At 40.5% G+C, this 27,015-nt stretch overlaps 1 protein-coding gene across 1 annotated transcript in view; it reads left to right on the top strand.

The window, feature by feature from the left end:
- MBOAT1 (membrane bound glycerophospholipid O-acyltransferase 1) overlaps positions 1–27,015 on the top strand; it is a gene marked incomplete at its 3' end in the record, with an annotated part of 55,049 nt that overhangs the window by 14,419 nt on the left and 13,615 nt on the right. The window contains exons 2-6 of the mRNA XM_084281538.1: positions 6,818–6,963; positions 7,525–7,602; positions 11,328–11,423; positions 21,232–21,287; positions 24,542–24,596. Of these exons, the coding sequence (XP_084137664.1) occupies positions 6,818–6,963; positions 7,525–7,602; positions 11,328–11,423; positions 21,232–21,287; positions 24,542–24,596 (431 nt within the window). The remainder of the gene's footprint in view (positions 1–6,817; positions 6,964–7,524; positions 7,603–11,327; positions 11,424–21,231; positions 21,288–24,541; positions 24,597–27,015) is intronic.

A 27,015-nucleotide genomic window follows, 5' to 3' on the forward strand; every position in this document is an offset into this window, starting at 1 on the left:
TATGTTTTGGCATTAGTCACTGAGAGAACAGTAATTACCGACTTGCAGGTAGTGGCAGAACATCACTGCACATAAATGATCACTACTTAAACATCTGTTCAACATACAGAGTCAATACAGTTCAGTGCAAGAGTTGTTGACAGCAAGCTAAAAGCTGCCTTTGGATCTGGTTCACGTGTTAAATGTATCAGCCATTGAAACTGTATGTATGAATGTCTAACTCTGCACTATGATGTAGGCTTGACTTACCAGACTTTTTACTTATCTGTTTTTTCTTTTTAAATTTTTGATGTCACAGAATTTAATCTGTTCTGTAGCTCTATTTGTGTGTCCTGCTAGTGATTATTCTGCTGGTGGCTTTGTAGAGGTAATCCAGAAAGAACATCTGTTTCAAGTTTATAGTCTAAATCACAGAAGGATATTTGACTGTGTAAGTAGGGAAACAGCAGAATTCATCCATGAAAACAGCACAACAGGCCAAAATGCAGTCGATTTGGCATATTCAACTTTACCAATTCCATATTCAGCATACATCAGCAGCAAAAAGGCCAGGGCTATAAGAACTTAGTGCTACTGCCGAAGAGGCCTGTAATCTGAAATGAATCATGCATGTACTCTTCCTTCCCTCAGGAGAGGTATTTCTCAGATTACTGTTTGCTTTGCTTCAAAATCTTCCACAGGGCTCCTACAACACAAATTCAGAGAAATGAGAAACCTGACATGATTTCTGTGATACTGCCCTTCTTTTTGGGGTGTTTGCCACTTCCCTGCATAGTAAAGTGATCTCTGCAGAGAATATTTGTCCTTAGGGTTCATAAAAATAGTCTGGAAGATCAAAATATTTTGAAAAAAAATCACGAAGTATCACATATCTTTGAGAAAATCTTGACACACCCATTTCAAATATCACAATTTGGATGTTACGAAATGCTATCAGAACAGCAGGTCTATTTTTCAACATCAAAGTAGAAGCATCTCCAACAAAATGAACTTAAACATGTTGTTTGCCAGCTGTCCTTGGTTATGTGAAAAATAATTTTTTAAAAAGAGAAAAACAAGTTACTGTGTTTCTCTAATGCTCGTTTTTTCTTTGCAAGCATGATACCTTACTGGAAGATGAGGCTGATCTCCAGTGAAGAGGAATGTTTTATTATAGCATTCCCCATTAAAAATATTTTTTTTCAATTCATTTTTTCAATTGTTCAAAAAAGACTACCACTATTGGACTCCACAGGCAGTGGTATGACTTGAGAAGAAGTTGATGTTGCCGTCAGTAGTTTCTATTAATATGCTTCCTTATGCTTTTCCAAGTACTGAAAACAGCTGTTTGGTGTTCTGTGGTAAGTTGGTTAATGAGTAGAGAAGAGATGCTAATTTACAAGATAAAAAAAAAAAAAACAACCTTGTAGCAGTCTCTTAAACTATTGCTCAGTACCTCACTAGTAGACAGCAGCAAATACTTAGTATCTTGACCATGGGCTATGATGTCATTTTTAAACTGCACACTTTCTTTGTGCAATGGATTTAAAGCCTTATTCTCCAGTTCTGCTGGTGAATGGTAGACTTAAAGCCTTATTCTTCAGTTTGCTGGTAAGCTCAAGGCCTAGGAGAAGAGCAGAGGTATCTTCTGTGCTATCTATATTCTGAGGACAATCTGCATTGTCTGTTGTCCAATGAAGCTGGCATGGACCTGAATGCCAGCTGGGAATATTTTGTCTGTCTGTGCAGAACTCACTTGCACCTCTGTCTGTGAGCATGTATGAACATGCATCAAGCCTGCTTTTGCCCAAGGGCTATATGTTGCAGGGGATGCATCAACACCATGTCATCAAACAAGTGACAAGTTAGCAGGGTGACTTATTGTATTGATTTTCACAGTGAATGAGAAGTAACTCAAATTAATAGCATTAATAAGATTTTTGCATACAGAGGACTGTCCGTTTTGAGTAATGAACTTAATTGCCATTTGGAGTTTGGAGAGAACTCTGTGGTCAATTTGTTACATCGTCCTAGATTTCTGGAATATGAGATCAGATTTTCTGCTAGTATAATGCAGGAAGAAAGCAGTAAAGGAAAAGCAAAGTATTTTTGTGGTCAGAACAGAATGTAGGGCGTTTCTTCCTGATACTTAAGGAAAATGTTAAAAGCATTAAAATAAAAGACTACTTGCTTAAGCTTATTGTCTCTTCCGCAAGTATGATCTAGCAATCCTCAAATGTCTATTACCATTTTGTTAAATAGGGAGATTTGCAGATGCAAGGATTGTGGGATGAGTGGAATGAAGCTTCCCAAAGTGGATGATTAGTAGCCTACCCTGAACTGTGGTGAGCAGTAGCCAAGACTATTTGTCATGACTTGGTGAAAGGATGTAAAGCCAGGTTTTGCCTCCTGCCATGTTTTCTGTTTTCCATCTCAAGAACTTCAACCTAAGAAAAGGACTTTCCTTTTTATCCTTGTAAGACTTCTGGTTTTCATTGTTGTTGGTGTTTGTTTGTTTGTTTGTTTTCCACAATCATTTTCCAGTACACCAAACTACATATTCACCTGTCTTTTTCTGGAAGTGAAGTGTGGCAAATTGCTATTCCCCAAAGCCAGTTTTCCTCCAGAACAAAAGGTGATCTTTGTTCCCATTCAGCGTTGTTGGCAGGGGGTTCATTTCTTCCAGATGCTGACATTTTTAGAGACAGGTATCTAATGCCAGATATTTGGAACTTTGATGTTGTGACTTGCCAACTGGCCCATAAAAGTGTCCCACTGCAGATGGTTAATGAGACCCAGTAAAAGATAAGACAAGAATTTTTTGTTTTATTTCATTTTTTTTTTTTCTGAGAAAGGTTAGGAAGTTGGAAGTGACTTCCCCATGTAATGCACCCTGCATGTTGATAGAGATAACTGAGAAGGTAACTGAAGGAGTTAGTGTTTCCCCTTTCTACAGTACCAGCTCAATATTTGCCAAGTTGGTTTTACCCTGTTAAAAATGGGAGAAGCTCCAAATGTTTGATGAATTTGGAATGAACCTTTTATGTCCTTCAAGGAATTTGATTTTAGTGTGAAGAACTGTATGGGGATCTTGAAGTCATGTTATGTTTAGTTATTCTTGTGTCAACATCATCCATGCTTATTCTATTGTTTTGACCAGAGTGATAGTTTTGTGTAAAATTCAGATTTGCAGACTGAACATCATTTTGTGTTAATGCTATTAGAGAATTTGAATGGATAAAAGATTTTATCCATTAAACAGAGATTTATTTTTCTTCCTTGTTCATACCTGGTGTTTACATGCTCTGGAGCCACCTGAATTTTTAAAGTCAAGACTATTAGATATTAAAGAATTCATTAACCAGACGACAATAACTATCAATTCAGTTGGGCTGTATCTGTTCCAGTTTTTCTCTCTCTTCAAAATTACAGATATCTTGTTTCTGCATTGTAAGGCTGCCTTCAGCTGGCTGTGACTCAGATGCAGGTCTTCCAGATGTCAGTGCAGGATTCTGTGATGAGATAGGCTTTACATCCTCCAAAGTTTAATCATGGAAAATGAAGATAGTATCTTGTTTTGGCAATGTACCATGGGCTCTGATTTATTACATCTTACTTGCTGGACCATGGAAGAAAATGACTGTGTAAAAAAGAAAGGTGTTTCTTTTCTGCTAGCAAAATTGATGTGGAAAAAAAAATTAAGAACAACACTGAATATATGTGACTAGCATAAAAAAACAAGGGTTAAATGACTTATAATGATGGGTCATGATGAGAGATAATTGAAGGAATAATTCCCATATAATTTCTTTTCTGTTTCCATGTCATTTTTATGTGGACACCATCCATCCAAGTTCAGAAGCCCTCAATTTACTGTCAACAAATTGTTTTTAGCAACAGTGGAAATAACCAAAAAGGAGTAATATGAACTCTTTCCCCTTTAGGTAGCACAGGAAAGTGTGACTCTTACTTTGCTTGTGATCCAGTACAGCGTTTCTTAAACTCTCAGGGATATGTTCACTTCAGCACCTTAAATATGCATAGTGAAGGATAAGAGGCATGTTAAATGGAATGTAGTAAAGTCACTGTCAAGTGAATTGGCAGTGTTAGTGTGTGAGTGCATGTGTTTAAAACGGTTAGGTATAAATAATTAAATAGAGGTGGCAGTCATACGAAAAGCTATCACATCACTCTGTTATTCTGTAGAGTAATAGACCAGGTCTGGTGGCAGAGGCACTGCTCAGTTTTAAACAAGGAATTCAGCCTTCCAGGCAGATTGAATTCTCACAGCACTTGGAATGGAGTTCCCCAGTTTTGCTGGTACTTTTGCATTTGTCTTACGTTCCCCAAACCCAAGAAACAAACAAATGCCCCCCCTCTTTGTGACATGGTGGAGTTAAGAAGAGATTTGGTTTGGTTTATCCGTACTTTCAGCTTGGCTCAAGTAAACTCATTAGAGACTGATCACTAGAAGTATTCTGCAGTTACTCAGCATCTCTAAAAGCCAGTCTTGCAGTAAATTGTGTTCTAGATCTTTCAGGGTGCTCTGTTCAGCTAAACCACACAGAAATCAGATGCCGTGTTTGAATTCCAAGTGCAAATGTCCAGTGGGAAAGGTACAAGAAATATTCCTCAGTACTCAAGCTTGTTCCCTTTTTTTTTTTTTTTCCCCAACAAGTACCAGATAGCTGATGGGTGACAGAAAGATTTTATCAGAAATTGTTATATTTACCTGGCTTATGTGTTCATCAGTGTTTTGTTCCTTCTATTGATGAATCTTTTATAACCAGTCATGTTGTTTGTAATGTGTATGTGTTACTATAAACATGTATCTTGTGCACAGTGTTCATGTTCTTTTCTCCAGAAGCATTATGACCTTCCAGCACACCCTGTGTGCTTCTACCACAGATGTTTGACGAGGTGGAGCTGGCATCTTGATGTTAGGCATCCTGTTGCATGCTGTACAAATTGAAGGTGCTACAAACCAAACTGTGGATGGTAGTTATTTTGTGGGAGAGAATCCAAGACTATAGTTTATAAGACAAACCAAAGCATAAAGGGTGTGCTTTTGCTTTTATCCCGGTACAAGTATTTACCCCAACTTCTGCAAAAGCAGCATAAGGAAGAAATTGTCTTGGTGAATCTGTGCAACAAAGTGTAGATGTAATAGTGACATGGCTGATGTGCCCCTGCTACCTTTAATCCCAGTAGCACAGTTAATGCATGCTCTGAAGAAGCAATGGTGTGGGCTAGCGACAGGATATGTACACAAGGCTGCTGTGCTGTTATATACTGTGTGTTAGCTTGTGATGAAGTGGCTGCTGCTTGCTTTCTGCTGCTGCTATGGTTACCTGTCTTAGCCATATAAATGCTGTTATGAGTGTGTCTGCTGTGGGACCTTGCACTTTAATTTTGCTGATGTCCCATCATTAACATCTCAGACTGAACATATAGTGAGTAGATGAAAGTTTAAAAAAAAAAAAAAAAAAAAAGATTGCTTACTTTAACATTCTTTAGTGGTGTAAAACATCCATGAATAATGCTGCACAGAAGGGGATATTGTCTTTTAAACAACTGGTTTCTTGGACTGTTTGCTCTTTCCTTCTTTCTGTACACTGAATGAGAGAGGCTCTGCATACCGCAAAATTGAGCTTCCCTGGATGTACAAATATGACCATAAGTGGGAACAGGTTGAGGTGGCCTTAAGGTTCACTGAATAGTCATTTCCGTGCATTCATTGTTTGTGGAAGCATGTGTAGAGAGCATGAAGTCAGAACAGCCCAATAGTGATGTGCTCCCTTCAGCCTTTATGCTGTGGAAGGGGGAGAGAGAGGATGTGGATGTAGTGTTTTGAGTGTAACTGTATTGCAACAGGCCAAATGAGTATTTGGAATTTATGCTGCAGAATTTTGGTTTTGTGAGACCGGTGCCATTGTGTTCCTTTATTTTCTGTGTAAGATTTAAAAAGTAAGAACTGTTATATTCAAAGAAAGCATAAAGTACTGTCATGATAAGACACGCCCAACTCCTTGCTTTTAGGTGTAGTTCTGTAATATCTTCTATTTGCAAATGCTGGTAATTTACAGGAACGGTAAATAAGTAGATAAATAATATTTATAGGTGTTCCTGCTCCAAAGAACTAAAATTAAGTGAATCCAAGTATTTAAATAATTGCATTATTGTATTGCATTGCTGCAGTTCCTTGATTTCAGTGGTGCAGGCAGTAATATAGCCAACTAACCTTTAATAAAAGTGTTTGATTGAACAGCACCATCTTGGATGTAGTCCACCAGAATAAAATCCATATGGGGCTCTACCATCTCATTAAACACATTGTAAATGTATTTTGACAAGAATGGTTGAAGCCAACAACCTCTGGACAGCCAGTGTGTCCAAGAGTAATATATCCTCCTCTCCTGGATTGATAGTTTCAGATAATCCTCTAATCCAAGTGATTGCTAATATGTTGTAGACTATTTAGCTTTGTGTGGTCTAGGATGACACGCTGCTGGAGAGCTCAGAGTGAATTAAAAATAATAATAAAGGATAGCGGATGAATAAATTAAATTAACTCCATCTGTCTAGGGCCCAGGCTGGTCTGCTTCCTGGCCTCTGCCTTGCACCAGGAGGGCAGAGAGGGGTGGAGAGTCACCACTTGGGCTCACAAATGAGAGTTCAGAGAAACAAAGAAAAATTAGTTTCTCTCTTTTTTTTTTTTTTTTTTTTTTTTTTTCCCTTTCCTACCTCTGTTCTTTATTGTTCTGAGAATGGAGAGACTTCTCCTCCTCCACCTCCAAGAATTAAAATATTTTTTTTTTGTTTTTCTCTTCTCTTACAGATCAATTTTGTAGCCTGTCAACTGTTTGCCCTTTTGGCTGCCTTTTGGTTTCGTATTTACTTGGGTCCCAGTCATGCCAGCTCTGCTGTTCGCCATGCATTTGCCACCCTCTTTGGAATATACTTTGCTGTCTTCTGCTTTGGGTGGTGAGTATTTAATCACCAAGTAGACAAGGCTTGTGTGAAAATATTTTTAAACTCCATATCAGCTTTGCTGGATATTTTTTTTATTAGTCTTAAGACACTTTCTATTTCACAATCCTTTAAAATTAAAAAAAAAAAAAGGGGGGGGAGGGATGGGGGAGGTGGTGGAAATTCCTACCAGCATAACCACCCCAAGTCCTCAGAGTAAAATGAGCCATGAAAACGTTTGTGAGTGAGGTATTTAATCTGTGATGTATTTGTTCTGGCAGTTAAAGCCATAGTAGTATGCTGTGAAGATAGCTTGTTTGGGAAAGATGCATCCAGTTTGAAAGTACACTTTGAGCTAGGCAGCTTTTTCTCTGAATCAAACACACTGACATCTTGTCAATAAGTGTTAATTTTTATTGGATATTCAGGCTATAAAAATGCCATTGTGATAATCCATGATTACTGCATCAACACACATTTATGTCATTCACATGAGAAAATATTCCCTCGCTCTGAACTGCCAACCCCTGAAGGTCACAAAGAAATCACCTAAATATTCACTTTGTTGTCTTCAAGGTATTCCATTCATCTTTTTGTCCTGGTGATGATGAACTATGGCATTATGAATACGGCGAGTATTCCCAACATCCACAGGTGAGCGTTTGTGGCCACAAGACTGGAGCTGCTCCTCTGGGCTTCTCTCCTTTCATCGAGAAGCATGAGGTTTTTTTCCAGTACCACTTTATCTTATTTCCTTACTTTCTTTCCCAGTTACTTGTAGGGGCTTTGTCCTTTTAGTTACAGAAGCAGCTGTAATTCCAGTTTGTGGTTTTTGCCTTGATATATTGCATTTCCCTATGAAATTGCTGGCCCCAAAAGTAGTCTTTTGCAGGCTTAGCATTTTATGCCCAATCCCGTGGTTTCTTGAACATAATGAAGTCATTTTCTCCTTGGTATTGTGTCCTTGAGGATTGCTTTAAATAATCATTTTTAATGGGTTTTCCCCCTCGCTGCTTGACCTTTAAGTATTTTCCACTTATTCTTGAGTTAGGTAGTTCAGTTAGGGTCATTGTGGCAGCTTAACTTAGTGATCTGTGAAATAAGTCTTGTATTAGCTGCTGGGCTTGGAGCTTGAAAAAGTAGAAAGTTCCACATGCGTTATTACTTTGAAGCAGAAGCTTACAGCAGCATCATGAGAAGTTCTCGACTATGGGATCTTTCCTTTCCCTGCACAGATGTCTTGGAGGAAGACACATAAGCCACATAAAGGGCTCTATCAAGTGAGTGCCTTCCCAGCTGAAAGACAGAAAGCACTCTTATGAAAATGAAAACTATGTGGAAGTTACGTGTGCTTCTTTCACTGAATAAGAGGAAATTCTTGTGAAGGAACTCCTCTGCTCAGTCATTTAGCCTTCTCATGTGGGTGCCATACTCTTATAGCAAGCAAGAATTTTAAAAATTGTGTAGGCAGAGTTATTTGCTTCCCATCAATTTGCATAATTGGGAAATTTTATTTGTAAAACTGCTACTTTATAGCAGGCTAGAGGGATGAGCTGGCAGTTCTTCCCACTACTTTACTTTTGTGCTGGCATCCCTAAGAGTACGTGGTTCACCCTGTGGTTTGGTTTGGGTGTGTTACAGGTGGTTTCTCTCTGTGGCTCTTTCTGCAGCTGCTGATTAATTCAGCATGCTGAATTCACATCAGTCTGAACTGGGGATCCGAAACTCTTTCTTCACTTGTCTTCAGGGTCATGGCTGTCTGAGGATCTAATGCTCAGATCTCCCCTTCTTCTTTACCACTTCTTGAGGCAACCCCTCTCTGATATCCAAATGGGAAGCATAATTTATGATTTGTCGAGGACTGCTTAGAAATGTGAATGATAAGCAACAGGCCTGTCTTACAGCAGTTATTAGCATTTTGCACTAGCACAATAATGTTAATGAAGAAGGTTTATTTTATTTATTTATTTATTTTTCCCCCCAGCCCATCACAGAGTATGAAGGCAAAGCCCAGAAGTCCAGAGATAATTAATATATTTTTTCAAAGTAATTGGACAATGTTTGTGACAGAAATGCCATCCAGAGGCCAGAAGGAAAAGTTGTTAAAAATGTGTATTATTTGTCTTCCAGTCATTATCCCTGCCCATCTCTTGAAGAAATGCGGGAGTAACTCGTAACTGTGAGAGAGATGAACTGTAGGAACCAAGACTACGCAGGGAGTCATCTAATGCTTGTATCTTCCTAGACAAGTTGGAGTGGTAGTAGGAAATTGTCATGGTTTCATCAGGAAACCCCCTCACTCTTGCTGTTCAGCCACTTAGTCACAATGGGAAAAACACCTGTACATAGGAATAGAAACTAAGCCAGTTTGCATAATGTCATCTACTACAGCAAGATAGTCATGTGTGTACTTGAGTAAATGTGAAATAGCAATTCAACATGCTGAAAAACCTTAGGAAGGCTGGGAAGATTGGGTTAGGTCTTTTCTACTGTATTTCACTATACTTGAAGCACATACACATTACTAATTTTAACAAAATAACTGTATTCAAGTGGCTTGAGAAACTTGAAAAAATCAAGTGTAACAGCTGGACCTGTGCATGCAGAAGGCCTCTGAGAATGCTGGGACCTGTGTAGTGGGAGTCCAAGAGTTGCTCTCACCCCCTCTTCTCTCCCCAAATACAAGTGGGAGTGAACAAAAAAAATAAAGCAACAACATAGTTTAACCTGCATGCACCTTTCCATGGTTATTTTCAGCTGGTATGGTCTCTTGTGAGGCTGCCAGCTTTCAAGACCTATAAACTGACAAATTAATATAGCATCAGAAACACTCCCAGCTGCAGCAGCAACTCTGTGTGTCTCTTTCTGCACACCCCCATTTCAATCTAGGTGCTTTACACTTATGCACTGAGGCTTATTTTAGACACTTCATCCCATCTATCACAGTTACGTATCTTGGCTGGGTGACTTGCCATTCTCAGTCGATGAGAGGGAGCCCGAGGACCTCACTGGACTGGATGTCTGACTGAGATAAAGTAAGATAGATTCTGCTCTGAATCGCCTGAAGAAGCTGTCATGTCCCCTCAGCCTGCCTTTCATCCTGCTGTTTGCTACGACCACGTGCACTGCAGGTTGTCTTGTGATCCTTGGCTTCAAACACATCACTGTCACTCGCACTACAGTTTATTAGTCCCCAGGGAGGAAAAAAAAAAACTAATTTCTTTTAAAGCCAGCCATAATTTGAGAAAGGCCTGGCTCATTTTCAGTCATCTGCCGACTGTGGTTCTTGTTTGATTTCATCCTTAGTTCCCTGCTCTGCCCCATCCTATTCTGTGTCTGGTGGGGGAGGATACTGCCTGTGGCTAGGCTCTGCTGGGTGTGCAGGATGGGCAGTCTCTTTCCTCTGTAGGTCTTTGTGTCTTCTTCTTTTGCTAGCCTCTCCTGATGCAGGGAACTCCAGCAGGCCTGGTCATGGCCAATCTCAAGTCCATGGGATATAAGCCTTTCATTCTGGTGTCCCAGCTCACCATTGCACTGTCTGGTTTGCTTCATTTGCCAGTCTTGTTTCCAGATGTCCACCTGCTTCTCACCTTCCTGGTGTCCTCTTTCTTGCTTGGGTAAACACAGGGAGAAGTTAGTTGTGAGAAGTGCAACACCTGGCCCACCTGGGTGCTGCAATGCTTCCAGACCTCAAACCACGCAAGTCATATGGTAGACAGTGTCATGCTGCTCTCCTGCCCGCCAATTTTGGGGTCATCTTGGAAAATGGAGAGTGAATTTGTCAAGCTCCACGTAAGGAATGCTTCTTCTGGAAAGTGGCATAATTTGGTATTTAGAACTGAAAAGATTAGGCTATGCATCATTATCTGCCTTTACACAGAATCAGAAGAGAGAAAATATCTTAAACTTGAAATAATATAGTTTTTCGTAGGTCAGTAAGAGTTGTATGTGTAAATAAAGGGCATGTACAGATAAAAAAGGCAATGGATAACTTCAACACATGCAACATCATCTGGTTTCAATACATCAAATACATGAGTGAGACAAATTTCAAAATAGCATGCTAGAGGGGGAGCTCTAAAATTGGAATGCCCAACTTGAAGTGATCATATATATATATATATTTTTTTTTTTTAATTTATTTTTTTTCCTACCCACAGTGTGAGGAGGCATCTCTGTAATTTTTCAGCTGGGTTGAAATCCTTAGAAATCCTCTTGTAAATTTTGTGAGATCTTGAATTATAGATTGGGACTTGTAAACAACATAATTTGCAAAAACGAAGCCACACTCCTAAACAAGCCCAAGCCCAGTCTGAGTGATTGCTTTTCTTGTTGGTACTTGTGTCGGTAACTATGTGTTCTGTATGTTATGTTTTTAGGTACTCCTTTGTCGTAGCTATGGGATACCTCACGTTGTGCCACATAAGCCGAATATACATATTCCACTATGGTATTCTCACTACAGATTTTTCCGGGTGAGTGAGTCTGCAGGCTGGGTCCTGCATCAATTAATATTAGATGAATTTAGCACATTTTATGAATAATATTGATGTTATCTGGGGAGCGCCCACAATTCTGTTTGGCTTACGCTTTCTCTAAGACCTTTTTAAAGGAGGAAGGAACAAACACTGTGTTTTTTTTTAGTGACTCATTGCTTCTGCTGTTTCCCTGCTAGGTGCTACCTGGTTAGGAAGGTAGGTGGTGGTTCCCCCTCTAGCAGCCTGCGAGGACAGCTCTGCACAGTCTCTTGCAGGTGCTGGAGGAGCGAGCCAGTGAGGCTGGTGCTCTGGGTCCCTGGTGCTCAGTCCTGAGAGGTGGCGTGGGCTGGGGTGGGCTTCCCTCCTCCCACTTTTGTGGGCATGGCCATTGGCTTGGAGCTGTCCTTTCCCCTGTTCCCATTTATCCACATCTGGGAAGGAGGCCAGGGGTGGCATTGGGAGGGTGTTTCCCACCCCAGGGGCTCTAGCTGCTGGGAAGGGAGGCTTGGGGGGCGACTGGCTGGAGGAGCTGGGTAAGCAGAGAAGAGATCAGCTGTCCATCTTTGTGCCCGTGGTATGGATTCTGTCCTTGGAGCAGGTTGTGGCTGCTGTTAAACAGCACAGCTTCTCAATATGCCATGCATTTCTGTGGAACGGTGATGTTTATATGAACTGTTGGCTCTCTGTTTGATTTCCCTGACGCCGTAGAGGATGCTTTGCAAAAATATAGGCAGCTAATGTTGTATATTTTTTTTATGAGAGGAAGGCATATTTTCTGCATGAATTAAAAACTGTGCTAATCCATATTCCACTTGTTTAATTGAATGTCTGAGTACAGAGTAATTTTTAACATACCATGAAAAATCTCTGTAAACTGTCACAGTAAGTTATAGATGACTCTTCCAAGTCTCTGTTGTCTTACAGGCATAGAGTAGGAAACTACTGTGTGTGCATGTGTCTCTGTGTGAGGTGGTGCTGGGTTTAACTGTTTAATTACATTTCTGGAAAAAAAATATGTCATTTTGGTACTCTTGAACTTTTTTTTTAGAGGATGGGGTAGGAAACAGAACTCACACATTTAGAGAAATTTAGTTCTCTAATTTTTCTGTGGTTCTTGTAATACACAAAAGCATGTCCTGAATGAGTGTGGCATACCAAGAAGCCTATAAATGGGACTGGAATGTTATAGCTCTGTGTGTGTATGAGACAGAGAAAGCAATGTGAGAGAGCATGCTTTTCTGAATAGCATGTTCAGAAATGCACTGTGAGGCATGTTAGCTGTCTCTTTCTGAAGACATTTAGTAAGAATCCAGCTGAGACTGGGGATGGCAGAAGAGGAATGGTAGTTGTTTTTATAAACTAGGTAGCATTTTCTTCCCTCATGGTGAAAAGGGAGCTACTCATCTAATGATGACCTTTCAGATAACAGTAGTGAAAGAATAATACCCGAACTTTTACTATTTGTTTTAGTCCTGATCCTTAAGATACAAACCAATTCTTAAACCAATCAAATACAAAACTGCCAAATAGGAAACAACTGGCAACTGTAGTACAGATGGCAACTACATCTTCATGTAATATTTTGAAAACAAAGAATGAAAATGAAATATTGTAGTGGTATTAATAAAAACTTGCCATCTAAAGTGCTCAAACTGAGATCAGCCCCATAAATCTCTTCCAACCTGTTTTCCTGAGTTGTGAACAATACATGCCCTCTGAAGCTTTGTGCACATGCCTAGAGATGTTATGACTGAAAGAGAGAAAATATTCTCCTTGACCACAGTTTTGCCATGTATGAGCAGAATTTGAACCTCTTCTTCCCCATTCTTGCATGTTTGATGGTTCCACATATATTGTGTGCAACAGTTGGGAAGCATTCAAACAGGCTTCTGGCTGGATGATCTTAAAAATCTCTGTCAGAACTTGAGAAACTACTAAAACAGAATCCAAGTAGCAATGCCAATCTCCCTTCAGCCTCCCAGCCTTTTGTTTGAACATAATGGGGGAAACAATAAAGAAGCACACCCCTGGATTTAGGGGAATTGTTAAGAATGAACAAAAAGCCTGTCATCTGCTAATTTGTATTTGAGCTCTCAGTATCCCTTAAGTCTCTGGTGATACCTGATTACAAGGAAGAAGTTTTAATCCACATCAGATAGGCACGTAACCTGTTCTAGTGTCATCAGCTTTCTAGTGTTGATTCCTTGAGGTGACAAGCCAGATGTTAAGTGGATGTTTCTCAATGTCAGTGCTGCAAGTTGGTATACCTTGTTTGCTCTTGCGACCTGCTTTGTGCATTTAACAGTTTGCATGCATAACCCTTTCTATGTGTGTTTCAAAATGTATGTTTTTGGTCCCTTAGTAATTGTTGGTTGTTCTTTTTGTTTGGTCTTCCCCTTTCCTTTCTGTGAACACAGCTTGTAAAATGTGAGTAGAGATGGACAGAGAACAAGGTGTAACTTTTGAGTCATATCTTAAGTAAAGGAAAATGAAAGATCAAGCTGTGACTCATCACTTCAAGTTTAAGGAGTAAGGGAACTTGTTCTCTACTGGTGACTAGTTAATTCTTCTAAGTCCAGCAAAGGGTAGGTCCTGACTCCCACAATCAAAATGATGCTCAAGCTTCTTGCAGCAACTTCTTAAATTAAGAGTTTTCATGTATTGCATTGTACTTAGATGAAAAGTCCTCTTCTATAAACTACATGACAGGTTTTAATGAAGACAAAATCCAGCTTGCTATCCTTTAATTTTGATTATATATAAATACATATTTAAATTTAATCAAAGTTCTTTCATTTATCTTATTTCACAAAAATGTTTTGACACAACCTAGGAAATTTCTCCTGACATCTTTCTCAAAGAAAACCCAATTTCTTTTTTTCAGCACTAATTGTAAGATATGTGAATGCTGTGCTTCCCCCCTTAACTCATAATCAGTCTTTGAGAGAAACATGCATATTTTATTTTGCTTGGTTTGCATGGCATTTATACATTGTACCAAGGAAAACTAAATCCTAACTCTTTCTCTCTTTTTCTCTTTCTTATTTCTTCTTTATGCTAAGAGGATTATGCTGGTAAGTTGCCTGGTTTCTATACAATGTTATAAAAATGGTAATACTAACATACATTTTTGTTCATTGTGTCAGGCTTAGACTGAGTATAGTAATACTCTGGCTTTAGGGAGAAATAAGTTTAAAATAAAATCAAGGGATTTTGGATGGGATTTCTGAGAACTAGTAATAGATATGGCTTCAATCTAGCAAGCTACATGAGCAAATACCATATGCATATGATCATCTGGACAGAATTCAGGGGAACTCCTCATCCATGTGAAGTTTTGTGTCTGCTTTAATCCTTTGCTTGATTAAGACCATAAAGGTTTTTCCTCTTTGAATTCATGCACTGTCTGAGCAAAATTTCATAATATTGCAGCTCCTTCTGTCAGGAAATGGTCAGCCATGCATATGTGAGCTTATTGGTGCCATTCCTTACAGAAAAAAGCTCAGTTTGTGAAAATCACCATATATACTGGCATTGGTTTCAGCCTGCTGACCGTCTTGGGGACACCAGAGCCTGGATCACCAGGGAGGTGCAAGCAGTTTTCCTCCCTACAGAAACCCCTTACATTTGTGTTATTGTGGACATTGCTCCCAAGAACTAGTGGATATCTTAACCTGTTAGCTATATTCTACGTGCCAAACAGCAGCGTTATTAGCAAACTGATCTGAAAAGGATGGTCATTGAAAGAGCTCTCCAGAAAAGCCATACAACCAGATACTTCAGTAATGAGTGTTGCTTCAGGCAGTGAATTCTTGTGAAGGTTCATGTTTTTCTACTGTTTTTCCCCTCTCAATGGCTTAGTGTCAACCACAAAAGAAAAGAACAAAGGTACAACAGCCAGCTTTTACAAAGGAAATACATTTGCTGATGGAAACAGACATAGAACTACTCTGTTCCCCTAATGCTGCGTTGAACCACAGTGCAGAAATACTATCTGGTCCTGTGAGTTTAGTTGGTTATTTTTATTTTCTTCTCCTTAAAATATATTAAGTGCAGTGTGTTGTTTGCAGTGTTTGTTCCAGAAGCTCTGGATCGCTCTGGTGCGCAGCAAGTCTCTAGAGGCAGTATTAGCAGAGCAGGTGCAGGGCAAACAGTGCAAGCTTGGGGCTGGTTTCTGCTGTTAAAACTGCCCTATAAAGGGCTGCTTTTCTTTTTTCTGTGCCTGGTCACTGCTTGGCTATTTTGCCAGGCCTTTGTGCCCTTGACACTACACTGAGATCACTTACCATGGTTGCACAGAAGCCCTGAAGGAGCTGCAACATGGGAACTACCAAGCCAAGATTCAAGCAGTCAGTCGATACCAGAAAGTTCCACATATCTAGTGTGCCCTGGGATGCTTTTCTAGAAGTAAATACTATATTAAGTGAAATATTTCTGTTATGAAGGTGTGAAATACTGTTTGGGATCTTTCACCAAAAAACAACAAGAAACAAATTGGAAATTGCTTTGGAGGCATGAGCATGTTCAGTGAAATGTTCTTCCTCTGTGTATGCTTCAGCAGTTCTTCGTTTTTCTGTCGAAAGGGGAAGTCTGAGCCTGTTGCTATTGAAGCTGTTGTGGTGTCCCTGGCTTAGTGATCGCTTTGCCAGCACAGTTAATGTCATAGTGGAGTGTGTCTCTGTGAACTCCTCATACTTGTTTCCACGTTAAAGAGACAAACCTGAAATAAATGTTTGCTTTTTTTTTTTTTCTTCCTGCAATGAGCCCTTTGACTCCACCTACTCTCTTAGTGAAATCAGGTCAGTGGAAACTATTTCTAGCTAGTGTGTGCCAGACTTCTCCATGGGATTACCTAAGGTCAAGCAGAGTCTGCTTGGTAAACGTAAACGTCTTCTCTCATAAGCACTGAAGGTTGCTTGGTGCAGAAGCCTGTCTGTGATATGGGGAGGATCCCCATAGCAGACCACAAACTAATGCAGACATCCTGAGTTTCCCTGGCCTGTGCTGCTGGACAAATTTTGGTGGGACAAGTCATGTTTGAAAATGACATTAACTGAAATGTTTGTTTGGAAGGTTTACTCAGGGGAGCAAAACCTTGTCTTTATTCAGCATCCTCTGTAAACTGTTGCATCTTTATTTTGTTATTTTTCAATGCATTTTAATTCAGGTAGAAACGGAGATTTTTTACTTATTGAAATAAATTATTTCATATTAATAAAAAATTTCATGCTAATAATTTATTTAAAGAAATTCACTAAAAACTTATTTAATGAAATAAATTGTCTTTACTATTTCATATTAAATGCTTGGGACAGTTTAAAAAATAATTAAAGGTTGTCCAATATGTTTCGTGTGTAGGTGGCACAATGCAGCTACAACTTGTCATGGCGGGGGGTTGTAACTAGATGGTCTTGAAGGTCCCTTCCAACCCAAACCGTTTTGTGATTCTATGCAATGTTCTGTCCTGGGGTAGATCTTTGTGCTTCATCTGTAAATGCAAGTCTAGATTTTCTTTTTTAATTCAGTCTAACAGTTTGTCCCAATCCCAATAATCTGCCCATCTCTCTCAGAATTTGGGAGAAAGAAAAGATTATTTGAAGTTTTATAGTTTTGCAAACTCCCTTTCTTATCTGTAGCACTTCTTTTTTTTTTTTTCCAGTTGAGTCTAAGGTCTAAAATATTATCATGTTAGAAACACTTGACTATATGTGATATGATATTAGGGCTACTAAGATGATGAGATGGCTGGAGCACCTCTCATATGAGGACAGGCTGAGTGAGTTGGGCCTGTTTAGCCTGGAAAAGAGAGGACTGAGGGGAGACCTTATCAATGTGTATAAATATCTGAGGACAGGGTGTTGAGAGAATGGAGCCAGTCTCTTTCCAATTGTGCCCAGCAACAGAACGAGGCAACGGGCACAAACTGAAGCACAGGAGGTTCCTGCTGAATATGAGAGGGCACGTCTTTACTGTGAGGGTGACAGAGCACTGGAACAGGTTGCCCAGAGAGGTTGTGGAGTCTCCTTCTCTGGAGATATTCAAAACCCTCCTGGATGCCATCCTGAGCAATGTTTTCTAGGTGAGCCTGCTTGGTTAGATGGTCTTCAGAGGTCTCTTCCTACACCACCCATTCTGTGATTTTGTGGTTCTGTGATTCTGTATTTTACATGTTAACATATTAACATTTTACATATTAACTTATTCAGTACGTTATTACTATTTAAAATTAGAGGTTACCATAAAGGCTGAACAGAAATGACAATTCATTACGCTGGTATAGCCAAATTTTAATAATCAAAGTTCATGTGCATATTTAGTAAATGATGTTACTTTTTTTTCCCCCTTGAATAAATTTATTTTTCTTGTCTGATTTTTAATATTGATTCAAGACTTGTACTGCCATGCATTACTCTGCAAATATGTAGAAGGGTGTATTTTTTTATTTCATTCTGAAGAAACAAAAGCAAGTTTAGACTTGTTCTGTGTGTGTGTGTGTGTGTGTGTGTGTGTGTGTGATGAGAAGAGATGCATGAGTCTGCTGGGAGGAATAGAACAGGGAGTGGGTGTGCAGAAGGGGTTGTCCCACATCCCAAGAGGGTGTCAGGAGAAGGGAGAGCTCCAGTGCTGCTATTGCCTTCTTGTGCTGTGCCCTCTCCTGCAGCCAAGGCTTGGGCTGCCAGTGACATCGAGTTAATGGGGGAATGGTAGACAGGTGAGGGGGGGAGGAAGATGGTCCCTGTTCACCTGAAACCTTGCTCACCTGTTGTGCGAAACATTTGATGATACCTGATGCTGACCTTGTGAAAGATTTAGTGGGTGTCATCCATTGCTCCCATACAGGAGGTTTCTACCTTCCCAAACAGGGTGTAGAATAGATAGGTAGACCTGCAATGTGAAGGTGGCAGGAGAGAGAACTAAAGATGCTTCAGATGCATTTTGTGGGTTAACCTCCCACCCATGGGTCAGTGGTGTCACATTTGATGACGTGTCTTCTCTGGCCTTCGGGCTTGATGGAAGCAGACTGTATGTCCTTTCTGATAAAAGTGCACGTGAGACTCATCTGTTCTGCTGGGGTACAATGTGCTATGAATTAGACTATGAATTCCTAATATAGATGAAAATGACCTCTCTCTTCTCCGTGTTTAGATGTTGTACAGTGGGGGGCCCAATCTTCTAAGTCAAGTGTCTAAATTTAGGCACTTAAAGGCATACAGTTTTGGCTCTGAGCCTGAGGTTTAAAGTTACCCACTTCGATGTTAGCATAAAGTGCTTGCCGTAAGACACACACTACGAATTGAAGTAATTTTAAACAAGTGTTAGTGTTCAACCATAAAGCTAAAGGGTCAAGCACTGACAAAATAAAAAGCTGTTTATTGCATTAGAACTGCTGGTTCACTGAAAGACTCTGTCTCTCCTAAGGATTAAAAAAAAAAAACAAAAACAAACAAACGCTTTTTATATAGGCTTAAAGGAGTGGGATTTCTGTATCTTTGAAAGCAAAGTTATAGACTTTGTCTGAACGGGAAAACATACTTTGAGAAATAGGATGTGTAAGGTAATGCTGAAAACAGCTTATAAGGAACTTTTCATAAAATGGAAGGATTAATTGGAATAAAATTTAGAACGACTGTTTCACATTACTGGAGCTGTCTGGAAGATGAAGAAAAGCCATTATTGGATTTGGCCATTCTTTAGCTGTAACCAGTGATCTGGGTAACCAGGTGAGAGATGCTGCACATACCCTTGTGTTACAGTTGTATTCCAGATCTTTGTATACCAAAGCTTGTTCTGGATTTTATGTGCAAGTATTTTTACCAACATTTCAAGTGGAGACTATTGAAACCATAAAAATAGTTTCTGATTAAGAAATTGATTTTGCATGTTCTGTGTCTTTGGGCAGAAAATGCAGGTTACCCACATGAAATTCCATGTGTACTCTTGAAACAGATTAGCCATATTTAATATATAAAGAAAGAGACCTCTTCTGAATAAAAATGTCTTTTTTCCAGTATTCTTGTTTACCATGCTCAACATATTAATTACCTTGAAAATCAGTTTGATTTATCACAGCAGGATAACCAGATTGCAAGCAGTTTATCTTAGCTATTGGGTTTACATTTGATTATAGCAAGTGGGTTGGTTTAGAGAAGGATGGTTTGAAATCTCTTGAAAACCTCTGCAGACAACTAATATTTTAGATACAGAGATCACTGAATGTAATTTTTTTTTCCCTTACCTTGAGAAATTGATGGGGAAAATCCATTGCTTGAAGTAAGGAAAAGCCTTCAACTTTTGTTGCTTCACTGGATCCCAGAAAATATATTACAGTGTTTAAAATAAATAGTCGTACAGTTTGGAGTGATCATCTACATCTCTTTAAAAAAAATTCCCCATAGCAGTGGAAGTCTCCTGTTCTAACTTAAGTGTTGAAGACATCATTAATGTTCAAAGCTGAAACCTCTATATGACTTAGACTGATAATTTAGGACCAAACTGAGAAACAATCTATTGTATTAATCCTCAGAGACAAAATATCTCCTCTGTGGAACTGGTTTTACATGTAATCATCGTAAATTACTCTTTTAAAGTAAATATATATCCTTATCACCCTTTACAACTTCAGGGCTGTAGACAGCAGCATATCTGGGCATCCTATGCTGGTGTCTCCAGCAGCAGAGAGATGGGGAGAGGCAAGGTCAGCAGGTACTCGTCACTCACTTTTCCTGGCATGGAAAATTACTTGGCTCTTCCAAAATTACAAATTTCCTGGCTCTTCCAAATTACAGTTGCTCAATGCCGGATTTGGTGTTTAGGCCTCCTAAGCCCTTGAAAGCTCTATATGGACAGCAATTAGCTGTGGAGTCTTTCCCTGTGAAGGACTGATTAGTTTTCCCCATAGTTCCCCCTTCTTTCTACTTAGGTACCTCTGAATGCTCCTAGCTGGTCTCTCCTGGGCACTGGCTCCTGCTGCCTTTTTTTTCTATTTCTCAGCTGTGGTGGCTCATGTTTACCCACAGAGCTAAGAAGCTCTGTAAAGCCAGATACTGGTAATATAAGCAACACAACTGCATATAATGGCTGTTCCTCACTCTGTGTTTGTCCCCAGAGCTGCTGGTGCTGTAGCCTGGTGCTGTATCTGTAGCCCAGATAGAGCTAGCCAGTTTTTGGGAAACTCCAGATCCCATGTGCCAAACACTCCCAGTTGGATGGTACATCATGGGCAAGCTGTCCACATAGCAGTCGCACAGCCAAAAAGTGGGGGGAAACTGCGCTGTGCTGACAGCTGTTCTGGTATTTGCACTTTATCAACAGGACTATTCACATGTGGAAATAAGCAAGTGTATTTGCAGAGTCAACATTTGTTTAGGGCACTGAGGAGACAGCTGATAGGAGAGTAACAGCAAGGAAATGCAGAGCTACATTACAGCAGCATTGCTCTATTCTGTTCTACTGTTGCATCCTACAGGTCTTTGCATGGTGCGGAGCACAGTGGACTGCAGAAGCCGCTGTTCCTTAGCAGTGTGATTTCTTCTGAATTACAATTTGCAGTGAGGCAGAGTGGGGAGAAATAAAATAAGGCTTTGTGTGTATTTAGCAATTAAAAATTCCAGTGCAAGTAACTGTGGGGTTGTTTTGAACCCAGGCAATTGTCTTATGCCTGAGTTCCTCCTTCAGTTTTAATTGGATATTTTCCACTTGTTGCTAACACAGTTATGCCTTTTAAAGGGATAAAGACATTCAGAAAGAAAGTTGAGAATAATTTGTATTACAAGATGTGTAACTGTTGTTTCTGTCTTTGTTACAGTCCACTGATGATAATTACACAGAAGATCACAACACTTGCATGCCAACTACATGACGGTAAGGAAGGGAATTTTTTCACATATCCTGAAGACAGCATTTTTATTCCAGAGCATTTTGTGGTTGATTTACAGAGAGGATGAGTGTAGTACAGTGAGTTGCTCCAAGTGAAGAGGAAAAACAAGAAATTCCAAGTTTTGATCAGTTTTCTAGGGTCAAACTGTCCTTGCAGTAATGAAGACAACTGTTTTCCCCTATGGGAGTTCTGCTTCCTTGGTGCCCAGTTTGGATTTTATCTAGTATCTGTATTCACTGTTTAGATGTTGAAGTGCAACTCTATTAAGCTTTCTGAATCAGTTCTTGATTCTCAAAAATCAAAAGTTGTATCTGATACATAGGTTCAGCTATTAACATTAATGTAACAAATCTGTGCATGATAGCATTAGGATAGATAGGTTATATTCAGTTATATGATGCTGCATAAATTGTGAGAGGTGGAATTCAATAGCATTTTCCCAGTGCTGGGAAAAGCACAGTTGCAGGCAAAATAATGTTGTCTTCATTCTTGCATTGTGCTGTGACAAAGAGTGTTGTTATTTTCTAGTAAAATGCTTGCGTCTAGTACAGTGCAAAGACTAGAAATGCTGGTTGTCATCAGTACTGTTATTGCTCGTCTGCTGATGGTGCATCGTGAACTTCCAATGCCCACTGAATTATAAGCTGTGGGTGACTAAATGAGTCACCTGATCCAGAATTGCTATGATCTAGGATGTAGGTGATGGCCACAAACAAACTGCAGGGTTTGGCATTGTTTTCAAGCCAAGTTTACATGAATGGGTCTGTGTGTTGTTTTCACACTGATGGGCAGCTGAACTCCACCACAACTGGTCTCTCACTCCCCCTCCTCAAAGGAAAAAGGGGAGAAAATACAATGGAAGGGGCTCAAGGACAAGGACACAGAGATCACTCAACCATTACTATCCTGGGCAAAACACATGCAGCATAGAGAGGTTAATATTTATTGCTTATTACTAACAGACTAGAGCAGTGAGAACTAAAAGCAAACTAAGAATACTTTCCCTCCCATGCCCCCTCTTCTACCTCCTGCCCCAGAGCGGTGCAGTGGTATGGAGGCTGTGATCAGTCCCTGACACTTTGTCATCGGTTGCTCCTTCATGGTCTCTCTCTGCCCCTGCTTCTTGTGGGGTCCCTCCCATGGGATGCCGTCCTTTCCAAAATGATCCTGCAGGGGCTGCCCACATGCAGCAGCTCTTCAAGCACTGCTCCCACATGGCTCCGTACCACAGGGTCCATCCATCCCCCAGGAGCAAACTGCTGCAGCACAGGTCCCCCACGGGTGGGTGGCAGCTCCCCCCAGACCCCCTGCTCCTGCGTGGGCTCCTCTCCACGGGCTGCAGCTCCGGCCCGGGGCCTGCTCCTGCGGGGGCTCTCCGTGGGCCGCAGCCTCCTCCAGGCCACATCCACCTGCTCCACCGGGGGCTCCTCCACCCGTGGGGGGGCTGCAGCGTGGAGATCTGCTCCATGTGGGACCCATGGGCTGCAGGGGGACAGCCTGCTCCACCAGGGGCCTCTCCACAGGCCGCAGGGGAACTGCCCTCATGCTGCACTGATCTTGGGGCTGCAAAGCTGCTTCTCACTCCTCGCTCTCCCAGTTGCTTTTTGCCCAGCCATTTTTTTCCCTTCCTTAAATCTGTTCTCACAGAGGTGCAAAGAGTGTTGCTCCCTCTGAATCTTGTTCTGGCCAGCAGTGGATCCCTTTCGGAGCTGGCTGGAGCTGACTCTGATCTCATGAGGGGCAGCTGCTGGGCTCTGCTCACAGAAGCCACCCCTACAGCTTCCCTGCTACCAGACCCTTGTCACATACGCCCAATACAGTCTGTTATTTCTAGCTGGCTATAAGCAAGTGCAGCTTGAAGCTCTGCGTGGGCTAATTGACCTTGTTAACCTTCACAACAAAGTCTCTGGGGCTTCTCTGCCCTTCTTATTCAAGCCAGCTAGCTCAGGTATCCCTGTGTGCCACAGTGGTGTGCTGCCTACACGTACCCCTAGAATCCTGAAGGTAAATGAACAGTCAGAAGGGAACAGATAGCAGTGCCAAGCTTGTCTTAAACCAGAAATCCTACAGATTGATTATAGTGGAAAAGGCTCATTACATTGTGAATGTCCATACATGGAGCAGTTGTTCAAAGGGAGGCAGCGTGCAGTTCAAGCATGGGTGACAAATCTCCATTTGTAAAATTTTAATGCAGCTGCCTTAAATGGAAACGGACAAAAAAAATATCCATCCCTTTAAGTAACTAAGTGCTTAATAGTTTTGTGGAGCTCATGCCCTTCCCAGTATTTAGGAACTGAAACAGTGAAGAGATAATGCATAAGAGTAGCTTATAAGCAGTCTTTTCAGAAAATGGGCCATGTGGATGTACCTTGGTAATTATGGCCGGTGCATTGAGAACAGTAATGTAGAGTGATTCCAAACCCCCGATCTTGTGAAAATGTATATATATGCATGCTCAGTGTCAAGTGGTGTGACTCATCTTGTGGTCAGTTTTGCTGAAACCAGTGGGATTTCTCACAGTAAGCACAGCTAAGGCTTCAGAGTGAAGGTTTTAAGATATTTGCTATAAGTGACGTTTACACACTGGCCATCATACAAGACTTTTGTATAGTTCTCTTGGGCAGTGACTCTGTGCTCTGCCCCTGGCCCCAAAAGTCACATGAACTCAACAGGAGGTTGCCCTTCCAGACTGGACCTTGTAAAATTCCAGATTATTACTGATATGTGTGTTTTGGTTTGCTCCAGCAGCAGGCAGCCAGGCTGCTAGTTCACACTAGTGAAGCTTCTGTTTCTTGAGAGCCCATTTCTCTTCCACTGATCCTCCTGCTGTGAAATGCTCCATTTCTCACCAAGGAGCCAGCAGGAGGCTGGAGCTTAAATGAGGCAGCAGCTTCTGGGAACAGAGGTTTTTCCAGCACCAGACCGTTAGCAGAGGCTGCTGGGGGTTGCTGCCAGTTGGTGGCATTGCGAGTTGCATTGTGTGTGTGGGAATACTACGACTACTCCCGAAAGCCTAGGGTGAGAAAGGGGGGATGAGGTAAGGAACCATGATAGAGGGAACGTGAATATACTTGACCTGAAAGTTGGGAATTGAGCTGTCTGAAAATTGCTTGTGACAAAGAGATATTGAAGCCTATGGATTTAGGAACTTCCTATCTATGGGATGCAAACATAAGGCTTTGGGGGTGGCTTTCAGTGTTCAGCTTTTGAAAAGATCTAATGTGACTTTTCTGTTCAGGAATAGGGCGACAAGCTGAGGAACTCACTGCTGAGCAAAATCGGCTTGCTGTAAAGTAAGAATTTAATTCACCCATTGATATATGTTTAATTTCATCTGAAGAAGTTTAGTTTTTGTTGTTTAGTTTGTTTATAGTTTGTTGTGTGTTTTTTTTTTTTCCTTTTGCAATGTCAGAGGTAACAAGTGGTCCAAACCATGAAAATGTTCCCTGCCTCTTCCGAGTTCATAAAAGGATAAAAGTGTTTCCTGTTTTTTCTATTTGCTTGAGGAATTTTGTTTTTGTAATAGCATTGTTAGTGCCCTCTTACACAAACTTCTTTGCTCTATTCTCTATTTCTTTGGCCTAGGGCTTCTGCCTTTATCACCCTGTGCTAGCCAATACCACACTTAAGGTCATGGCAAGGTCTCACTGACTTAAACGTATCCTCCATGTGAAACAAAAGCAGTCTTTGGTGAAATCAAGTTCTTTATATTCTGGCTAAGGTTGTATTGTGCAGACTTTTTGTCTGTTGTCTTCATTTTACCTCTGATATGCTATTTTTCCGCAAGAGAATACTCTTCCTCTGCTGGCAAACTACTGCATACCAGAAGTCCATTTTTGTTTGACACTTTAAGTACTGCTTTTCTTCACCAAAATTCCCAGTGAAATTTTATTTTTCCTATCTCCCTCCATAATATTAGTACTTCAAGTATTAGTCCTTCAAGTTATGTGACTAATCTTCTCCTTTTTCACAGGGAGACAGCATATTAATCACGTGTTCAAGCATCTTTTTTCCTTTCTTGTCTCTTGATACAGATGAATTTTTTTTTCAGAAGAACTAGGATTACTCTCATAACTACTTTTCACCATGAAGTGAATGTTTAGGGCCAAGGAAATTTTTTCTAAGGCAGAAGATAGAGCCCTCAGAAAATCTGCCTATGAGCTTCTAAAAGGAAGAAGAGAGTAGTTTCTTGAAAAGCAAAAATTCTGTAGGGAGACTTATATAACTTTTGCTGTGGCCCATATGTTTTTGCTTGTTTTTCAAGCTCACAGCAATAATGTTCAACTGCAGTGGGCCCTTGTGGCCATATGATTAATTCTAGTCAAATTCTCACCAAACAGGCTGGTCCTTTTTTTTTTTTTTTTTTTTGTACAGTAGATGAGCTCACAATATAGAAGTGTATGCCAATAGCTCAAGTGTTGGTGGCAGACAAATCATAACTGAGGAGTTCTAAATCCCCTTTGGTAATGCAGCCTTTTGTCTTCCCTCTGTTCTTGGTCTGTTTTTGTTTCTTACTCATCCTCTGTACATTCCTTCGTGCATTGCTCATGTCTCCCCACCCACCCACGTGCACAATCTAAGCTGAAACTAATGACTTTATTTTTACTCTTATTTTTATCTTACTCTCAGAAGCCCAAATCACCATCACAATTTTACAGAACAGAAAGATGAGCCTTACCCCAAATTGTTTGCTGCATCTTTCTGTGAAATGTTTTCACCAGACAATGTATCATTCAGACACTAGCATCCACAATGACCAGCAGAGTGAATGCAGAAAATCCTGGCTAAGCTAACTGTTTATTCAAACTAATTCCGCTTCAGAATAAAAGTAGACAACAGCAGTTGCTTAACTGTTGCTTAATTTTTCTGCTAGAAAACATAGAAATTTATGTTTTAGTCTGAAAGAATTTTAAGTAGGTTTTGGTTTATGCATGTCCACCTGTATCTTGGACGGGAGAGTCCTAAAGCACTGTGCCTTAGTTCCTGTTCTCAGTTTTGGGGAGTCCTTATTTACTTTGGTGACTATTAGCACATTAATGGAGAGCACTGTGTATCTCACTGCTGAGTATAGATATTGGTGTTTTTCTGTCATGTAAATAAAGCAAGCTCAGCACTTTAGAAACTACACTAGCAGTGAGAGGCCTGCACATCTTTCTTTTCTGTTCTACTAATCTGTTGCAATGACAGTGAATCCTCATTTTACATCTAATGGTAAAACTCCCACAGGAACTTGTGGGTTATACACTTGCAAAATAGAAATAGCAACCAAGATGGACTTCGACTTTCTTCTTCAGATGTCTTTTGATTTATGTGTGTTTTTTTTTTTTTTTCCCCCCATACTTCCTTTTCCTGTCCATGATGCAATACACACGATTACTTCCTTTATTTGCACAGAAGGACGGAGTGCCTCTTCATTCTGTTCCTGTGTGTCTCACATTGCACTTCCCATTTTTCAGAAGGCTGAACTGTGCTGGCAGCTGCTTTGAGAAGGGTGGCTGAGAGCTCCTCTCAGGCCTGGCAGTCGGTGTCTCAAAAGCTCCCTGCCCTATAGTTTGCATAACAACACAAAGTATTGCATTGAACAGCTTGGCTAGGCTGGTGTTACTCAGCCTGTGGTCTGCCAGCCGTTACTGGTCCATGACTTACCAGGCAGGTGTCCAAAACAGCTACCAGATTCTTGTTGTTGTTACTGCTGGCCTGGCCAAAACGTGC

The sequence above is a fragment of the Netta rufina genome (assembly GCF_964035555.1).
Source record: "Netta rufina genome assembly, chromosome: 2".
NCBI classification, from domain to species: domain Eukaryota; kingdom Metazoa; phylum Chordata; class Aves; order Anseriformes; family Anatidae; genus Netta; species Netta rufina.